This window comes from Globicephala melas, chromosome 7, assembly GCF_963455315.2.
Source record: "Globicephala melas chromosome 7, mGloMel1.2, whole genome shotgun sequence".
In the NCBI taxonomy this organism is placed as follows: Eukaryota; Metazoa; Chordata; class Mammalia; order Artiodactyla; family Delphinidae; genus Globicephala; species Globicephala melas.
The window spans coordinates 18,701,073-18,709,323 of NC_083320.1; the positions used below are offsets into that span (position 1 = coordinate 18,701,073).

An 8,251-nucleotide genomic window follows, 5' to 3' on the forward strand; every position below is an offset into this window, starting at 1 on the left:
CTGTGCCTGTGAGAGACCTTTGGAAAATTATTTATGCTCTCTGAACCTCAGCAGCACATCTATAAAGTGAAAATGATTAGTAGTACCTATATATAGTAGTGGCCTATATATTGGGCCACTGTGAGGATCAAATGCATGTCAGTTGCCTACAGTGGTACCTGGCCTGTTGAAAGCACTGAGTGACTGGTAGTGGTTGCTATGCTGAGTACTACTTCACCTCCCAAAGTTGCTGTTGTGTTGTCTCCACCAACAGAACGTCTTCCTGTCCCAATCGCATATCTCCCTGGGAAACATTCCTGTGCAGAGCAAGTGCAGCCGCCTGCTGTTCCTCAACAACATCTCCAAGGATGAGACAATTGTCTTTGTCTGGCAGCGGAAGGCTCTAGACTTCGGGGAGGTGAGAGTTCCCTGTGTTTGCAGAATGAGAACCTCCAGAGGGGCTCTAGACTCATCCCATCCCATCCCACTCCGTTCCACTCCATCCCATCCCACCCCATCCCACCCCACCCCATCCCACCCCCTATCCCGTCTTGTCCCATACAATCCCTGTGAAGGTCCAGAGACTCCTTCCCAAAATAAACAGGTGTCTGTGAGTCCTATGAGAGGAGAGGTGGCTCCTGAAGAGACGATCCCGTTTGTGGTGACCCTGAAGGCCTCAGTGCATGCCAGCTTCTATAGCATGGACCTGGTATGCAAGGTAGGATCAGCCTTAGCGAGAAGCTGGGATGGTGCACAGCTCCCAGTCTTGAGGTGTGGGGTGGTCTGTGAGATCCCCAGACCCCCAGAGAGAGGCAAAGGCCAACCTCTGGAAGAGTGGGGGGCCCACAGAACAGGCCCAGGCTAAGGCCCTCCAGACCTTGGTCTTCTCTCTCCTTGTCCTGAGCCACAGGTGTACCGGCAGAAACTCCTGACGCAGTACCGTAAGGAACTGCAGGAGTGGGAGGACGAGAAGGTGCGGCAGGAAGTGGAGTTCACCATCACAGATAGGAAAGCAAAGGTGATGAGGGCAGGGTGGGCTTTGAACACCACAGAGCTTTCCGATTGGCCTTGCCAGAGGGGACAGAGGTGCTGATCCGAGGTGGTCCTAAAAAACTGGTCAGCCTGACTTAAGAGATTAGATTTCTTTCATTAGGCTAAGCATAGCACATCCCCCAGAGACTCTCTGGATACTGAAAGCTGGCTGACCATTCCCTGCTTCCTGTAGCCTGTATTTAATGAATACCCACCCGGTGCTGGGCACTGGGGACCCAGGGGAAACCAGGCAGAGCTCACCTTCTGCTGGAAGAGAGTGTGGCGTAGTCGTTTCAGGTACAGGCTCTGGAAACAAATTGCCCGGGTTTGTTTCCTGACTTTGATGATTTCTAGCTCTGTGATCTTAGTCAAGTTATTTAACCTCTTAGTTCCCTCAACTGTATAATGGGGGGTAATAGGACATCTGAGACTGGCTTCAAGATAATCCAGAGATGGGGTATAGATGAGACAAAATTGGCCATGAACTGCTAATTGTTCAAGCTGGGTGGGGGTAATGGAAGATTCTTTGTAGCACTCTCTCCACTTTTGAATACTTTTGTAATTTTCCATATTAAGAAGGTTAAAAAGCGAGTTCCCTGGTGGCCTAGTGGTTAGGATTCTGGGCTTCCACTGCCATGGCCCGGGTTCAATCCCTGGTCAGGGAACTGAGATCCCACAAGCTGTGCAGCATGGCCAAAAAAAAAAAAAAAGGTTAAAAAGAAAAGTTGTTAAAATATTTTATTTTATTCTTTTTAAAATTTATTTTATTTATTTAGTTTTGGCTGCATTGGGTTTTCATTGCTGCGTGCGGGCTTTCTCTAGTTGGAGCGAGCGGGGGCTACTCTTCATTACGGTGCGCGGGCTTCTCATTGCGGTGTCTTCTCTTGTTGCGGAGTACCGGCTTTAGGCGCGAGGGCTTCAGTAGTTGTGGCACGCGGGCTCAGTAGTTGTGGTTCACAGGCTCTAGAGCGCAAGCTCAGTAGCTGTGGCACACGGGCTTAGTTGCTATGTGGCATGTGGGATCTTCCCAGACCAGGGCTCAAACCCGTGTCCCCTTCATTGGCAGACAGACAGGTGGTGCTCACTGCACCACCGTGGAAGCCCCAAAATATTTTAAAATGTGAATAAATTGTTATCTGCTTTGTGGCACTGCTGCGAGGATTAAATGAGTTAATGCATGTAAAGTGCCTACAACAGTGCCTGGCACCCAGTAAGCACTCACTAAACATGGGCTATTACTCTTTATGCAGGGGAGACTGATAATAAATGATACGAAGTATCCACCTTGGATCCTCCTCCCCACGGTTGCATTCTTTTTTTTTTTTTTTTTTGTCTGCGTTGGGTCTTCATTGCTACACGCGGGCTTTCTCTAGTTGCAGTGAGCAGGGTCTACTCTTCGTTGTGTTGCTTCTTATTGCAGTGGCTTCTCTTGTTGCGGAGCACGGGCTCTAGGCACGCAGGCCTGTGGCGCACAGGCTCAGTAGTTGTGGTGCACGGGCTTAGTTGCTCTCTGGCACGTGGCATCTTCCCCGACCAGAGCTCAAACCCATGACCCTTGTATTGGCAGGCGTATTCTTGACCACTGCGCCGGCAGGGAAGTCCCCACGATTGCATTCTTGCACCTCGATCACCCCTGTGTACTCCACACTGAACCCCCAGGGAGACACTACTCCCCTCTGAACCTCTGGCCCAACTGTGAAGGCAAATCATGTCTTGAGGGCTATGGGAGAAGGGATTTCTGAATTAAGGCTTAATAAGGATGGCTGTTTCCTTATCAAGCCAAACCACAAAGCTCCAGGGCACCAGAGAAGTACCCTTGGGGCAGCCTGCAGTGTTTGGTGACATCTCCATTTCTTTCCTTTAGTTAGGTAACCAGATTTTCCAAGTCTGCAGGCAGCACTTCCCTAGGGAAGGTTCTGGAAGAGGGTGTGGCTGGGAGTTGGGCAGAACCAAGGGGGCAGCAGGTGCTGACATTGATTTCAGGCCCTACGTGGGTCAGCAGGAAGGGGAGGAAGAGGGGAGTCCCTCTAGGCCTCTTGCGTCCTAAGCCGGGGGTCTCTTTGCTTCCACAGAGAAGGGCGTGTTGTACAGCTTGTGAACCTGTGAGCAAGTACAGGGTGAGGACGTAAGCCCAGGCCTGTCTCCTTGGGATAACTTGAGAGGATCCTTGCTTCCTCTCCAGAGAGACGTCCAACCTCTGGTCTAGTCTCCTGGAAGGGAGGGATGAAAGTGCCAATGGGTGCGGATGAAATGCCAGGGGTGTCACAAAAGACCTGGTTGGGGGGCTAGGGACCCATCAGTGATGGGAGCGCAGTCCCTAAGCCCCTGTCATCCATGCCTCCCCTTTCCCAAAGACGCTGCCCCCCATCAAGAACCAGTGGTGTCTCAACTGCCCAACCAGCTGGAGCCTTAAGATCGCAAAGGAGGAGGCACGCTGGCCATGCCCCCAGCCGCCCTCGCCAGGGACGCTCAGCTTAGGCCTCACTGCCCGCGCCCATGCCACCGACTACTTCCTGGCCAACTTCTTCTCTGACTTTCCCCGCCACTTCTTGCACCGGTGAACTCTCAGGGAGGGAGGGGTCTGCTTGCTCTGCTCTCTGCCACCCTCCCGCTCTAGAACAGGACTGCCCAGACCTAACCCTTGCTGAGGGCTTGAAGCACGTGCAGTATCACTGGGACTTCTGGGGCACTGCTGGGCCCAGAATGCCCCCGTTACTGTTAGGCCCTTATGAGGAGGGGGCAAAGAGCCAGAGCCCCTGGGGAACCCACTTAGGCCTCCCTGCCTCCCCTCCTTCCTTCCCTTTCCAACTTGGAGCCTCTCCAGGTCCTGTGCCCACTCTGAGAGTCGGGCTTGGTTCCCCAAATGCAGCAGCACTATGTTGGGTTAAGGCTGGGGGCTGCCCCAAACTCACCTATGTCCTCATGACTGGGCAGCCACCATCACTGCTCATGCCCCCAACCCCAGCGTGGTGGCTTGCCCAGGCCACTCAGAATGCCACGGCCTGCCCCAGGGAGCTGCCAAAGAGGAAGTACCCCAGGGAGGAGTCGGAGGCTGGTGAGGAAGTATCCACGGACAAGTGGGCCCCTGTCTCCAAGCAGGAGAAGCAGCTCCTGACTGACTGTCTCACCACCATAATCAGGTGACCACCCACCCCCTAAACGCTCACCCCTCCATCTCCCTTGTTCATTCGTCAATTCTGGGTCCACCCAAAGCCCCTGAAATCCCAGCCCTTCCTTTCCTGAAAGATAGAACTTCCTCACAAGATCCTTCCACTGGTGGTCCCAGGCCCTTGAGGATGGTACAGCTCTAATGGAGCTGGCTGGAGGGATCCTCAGGGCTGGGTCCCGAGTTCTGCCTTGTCGTGGCTGGTAGATGCGGTCTGGAGCCAGTTCACTGTCTCTCCAGGGCTCCGGGCCTCATCTGTGTAACTCTGACATCCTGGCTCTTCCTCTACCATATAATGTTCACCTTTAAGAATCCACGGGGCCCAGAGATGCCTTTATCTAAAGAAGGAATGGGAGGGAGCAACTGATCAGGGGCTCCCCTCCCCCCACCTAGCACCTGTTTGTGGACACAGTAGCCAAGAACCACCCCTTGGGGAACCCCTGAAGCCAGAGCCCCCCAGAGGGGGCTGCAAGGCCTCTCAGTGAGGACCTTCTCCTCCTCCCTGCCACCCAGGGGTCTGCTGGAGGACAAGATCTTCCATGAGGCTGTGGACCGAAACCTGGTGGAGCAAATGCCTTACTTCTGCCAGTTCTGGAATGAGCAGTCGGCAAGGTTCACGGCCCAGAACGGCAGCCTGCACTTAGCTCCAGCAACGTCTCAGTCCTCCAGCAGCTCTGAGGTCAGCAAAGACAAAGAGGAGGCGGAAGACAAACGGAGGCTGAGGAAGAAGGAAGAGGAGGGAGAGGAGGAGCTGGAGGAGGAGGAAGAGAAGTTGCCCTGGACGGAGACGAAGCCCACGCTGCAGCCCACGTCCCAGGAGTCCCTGAAATGGCAGTGGCAGCAACAGCTGAAGGTCTCACTGAAGGAGAAGCAAGAGCAAGATGAGAAGGAGGCCATCAGCCGGTAAGCAGCCAGACCACGGTGAGGGTTGGCGGGGGCGGGGTCAAGTGCAGAAGGCTCCTAGGAGGCGATGGTGTGCTGGGGCTCTACCTGTGTGAGCTTCTCTTTCCAACTCAGTGTTCATTGACATCACTGTTGGACGCTTAAGGCCTCAGTGGGAGTATTTACGAAATGGCGATCCAAGCTTTAATTTTCTTCTCCAAGAGCAGACTATTAACGTTTACCATCACACCACTTCCAGGAGGGTGATTATAGCCGTCAAAGTCTCTTAAATGAGTTTTTAGAGCCAGGAGAAAAGTACCACCTCTTCTTGCACCGCCTTTCCCTGGGGCTGCTCTGGGGTTTTCTGTCTGTGGTGGGATTCCCCAGGAGTCCCTTCTGCACCGTCTCATCGCTCGATGCCTTTCCCCAACCCTGGCCCTGGGATGGGGACTCCGATTCCCTGGGTTCGAATCCCACCACGTGTAGCAGCAGCGTGACGTTTGGCAACTTGGTCTGTTTAAGCCGTAGTTTGAACGTCTGTAAAATTGGAACAAGGACGCCTCATAGTGTTGGGAGGGCGGGGAGTTAAAATGAGAATCCACGTAGAGCACGCGGCAAACGATACAGCACAGAGGAGGCCAGCGGAGAACCAGAGCGCGGTCGGTGGCGGCGCTGACCCCGGCGCCCCCGCCTCCCGCCCCGTAGGCTCCCGGCTTTCGTTAGCCTGCAGGAGGCGCTGCTGGAGAACATGATCCAGAACATCCTGGTGGAGGCGAGCCGCGGGGAGGTGGTGCTCACTTCGCGGCCACGCGTCATCGCCCTGCCGCCGCTCAGCGTTCCCAGGTGGGGGGGCCCGGGCCAGCGGCCGCTGGAGGGGCGCGAGGGGCTTCAGGGACGGGCAGGCTCGGCGGGAAGCCTCTCCCCGACCCCCCCTACCTGGAGCTTTCTGTCATCCAGGATTCTGACTCCCGACTCGCTGCCGGCGGCGTCCCCGGGGCCGCAGCAAGCGGAGATGCCCGGCTCGACTGAGCCGCCCCCCACCAACTGTTTGCAGACGCCAGCGCCCACCCCCTCCGACTTGCAGCTCTAGGTTCCTCCCGCCCCCCTCTCCATCACCCCCCAGTAAAGCATCTATAGCTTTATTTCTATATCTGCCTTAACTTTATTTCCCCGACACGACAAGAACTCGCGCGCGCGGTCTCAGAGGGACAGATGGTGGAAGCGGCCAAGGTGGACCGCCTCGACTCATTGGAGACTTAGGGGCTGGGAGGTTGCGCCTCTCCACTCCGCTCGGCAGCTGGGCAAGAGTTCTCGCTGCTCGCTGCCAGGCGCTGGACCTGGTCTGGCCAGTGGAGGGCGCTTCGGGCGGGGCCTGGCTGGCCTTTGACCCAGCAGAGCCGGGTGGACAGGAGCCGAGCGCCAGGCCTGGTCTGCGCAGCAGGTGGCCGCGGAGCAAGGTTGCCACCCCTACCCTTTCCCCGCCGCGCTTGCTCTGAGGCTCGGCCCTTCCACCTCTAGCTTTTTCTCAGCATCTGCCGGACTCCCGGGACTCTGCTGAGGTTGGGAAATCGAGGCACTTCGCGGAGGGCCAAGAACTAGACGCTGGGGTGCGGGTGAAGATCATCGCTAGACAGCGGGCCACAGACCCTACTAAACGACTCTCATCGTGAATCTGAATCCCCAGACCAGGGGATGTCCCACTTTCCCTAGGATACCCACCTCCGGTTCCCCCTAACCTCCGCCTGGCAGCCTCTGTCCTCGGCTCCACCCCCCCTCCCCGAGGCAGGTGGGTGGAAAAGTGACATCTGGTGTTGTTCCAGAGGCGCCCAGGTCCCCGACACCCCCCCCCTCCACCGCCACCGCCAAGGCCTCGGAGGAGCTCCGGCCCCAAAGCCTAGGCGGGGGCGGGGAGAGGGGCGCTCCGCCTCCTCTGAGTCAATATTTGCCTCGAGCAAACGGGCGCCCGGACAGGTGTGAGTGTGTGTGTGCGTGAGCGTGTGTGTGTGTGTGTGTGTGTGTGTGTCTAGGGGCGGGGACTCAGTAGGCCGTATAAAGCGCGCTGAGCCGGGGCTCCGGCACAAGCTCCGGGGCGTGCGCTGGGGACCAAGCCAGGCAGGGCCCGGCCGGGTGGAAGGTGGCCAGGAAGGGAGGGGCGGGCCAGGTGCGCACCTGTAGTGGCCACTGCGGCCGCCGACGTGTCAGCCGCAGACGCGCGCAGGGGAGGGCGGCAGCTAGCGGAGTGCTGTGCCGCACTGCGCTCGCCGAAGACCAGGACCAGGAGACCACCGAGGGCCACAGCCTGGCCCCGGGCCCTCCGCTCCCGCCCCGCGACGAGCCCCTCGCACAAACCGGACCTGAGCGTTTTGTTCGTTCGGCTCGCGTGAGGCAGGGGCGGCCTCTCAGCACCCGCCCGGGGGCCCGGCCCGATCGCCACGCAAGCACCTGTCGCCGCCGCCGCCGCCATAAGGGTCGGAGAGGCTGTGCGCCGCTCCCCGGGGAGATCCGGCTCCCATCCGGCCCCGCCCGCACTGCCTGGTCCTGCCCGCAACTCCTGGGCTGCCCGGCTCGATTCCGGATAATACGGGCCGGCGGAGCAGGCTCCACCGGGTGGCATGGAGGGCTGTGGGCCTGGTCAGGAGCCCTTCCGGAGGTGAAAACCCGCCTTCTAGTCCGGCTCTGTCCCAGCGACTTCTGTGGCCTTGGGCAAGTCATTTCATGGCCTCTCCTCGGGCTTTCCTCCAACCCCCATCCCCCATTTGTGCAATGAGGGGGGTTGGTCTGGCCTCCCGCGTGGGTCCCACCACTCCCCATATCCTAGTTTCTGGGCTTTTAGCAATGCTTTTGAGGCCCCTGACCTGGGGAGTTTGAGGCTCTCAAGGGGTTGGAACAGCAGCTATGAGGTGTGGGAAATCTGGGTGGGGGGAGCTAGAATCACAGTGGATCAAGTCCAGCTCCTCCACATATCTTTGGTGCTGACATCCTGAGGGTTCACTCCCTGCCATCTCCTTGACCCATCCTTCAGTCTTCCCATGTTCAAGACAGACAGACTGATCGAAAAGGACAAACACGGGGTCCGGTAGCCCTTGCCTGATGGGGTTCCCAGGCACTGCAGCTCACTGCCTTTCCCAAACTTCATAATCCCGAGGCCTCTTGTTTCCGTCAGCTGGAGGTGGGGTAGGTCTGCGTGGCCCT

General features: G+C 57.6%; 1 protein-coding gene across 1 annotated transcript in view; it reads left to right on the forward strand.

Moving 5' to 3' along the window:
- Positions 1-6,149, forward strand: part of CFAP65 (cilia and flagella associated protein 65) — a 61,805-nt gene extending 55,656 nt beyond the window's left edge. Inside the window, exons 28-36 of the mRNA XM_070046039.1 lie at positions 254-397; positions 584-697; positions 890-997; positions 3,084-3,128; positions 3,366-3,568; positions 4,023-4,151; positions 4,691-5,080; positions 5,765-5,902; positions 6,017-6,149. Of these exons, the coding sequence (XP_069902140.1) occupies positions 254-397; positions 584-697; positions 890-997; positions 3,084-3,128; positions 3,366-3,568; positions 4,023-4,151; positions 4,691-5,080; positions 5,765-5,902; positions 6,017-6,149 (1,404 nt within the window). The remainder of the gene's footprint in view (positions 1-253; positions 398-583; positions 698-889; positions 998-3,083; positions 3,129-3,365; positions 3,569-4,022; positions 4,152-4,690; positions 5,081-5,764; positions 5,903-6,016) is intronic.
- The last annotated feature ends 2,102 nt before the right edge of the window (positions 6,150-8,251 follow it).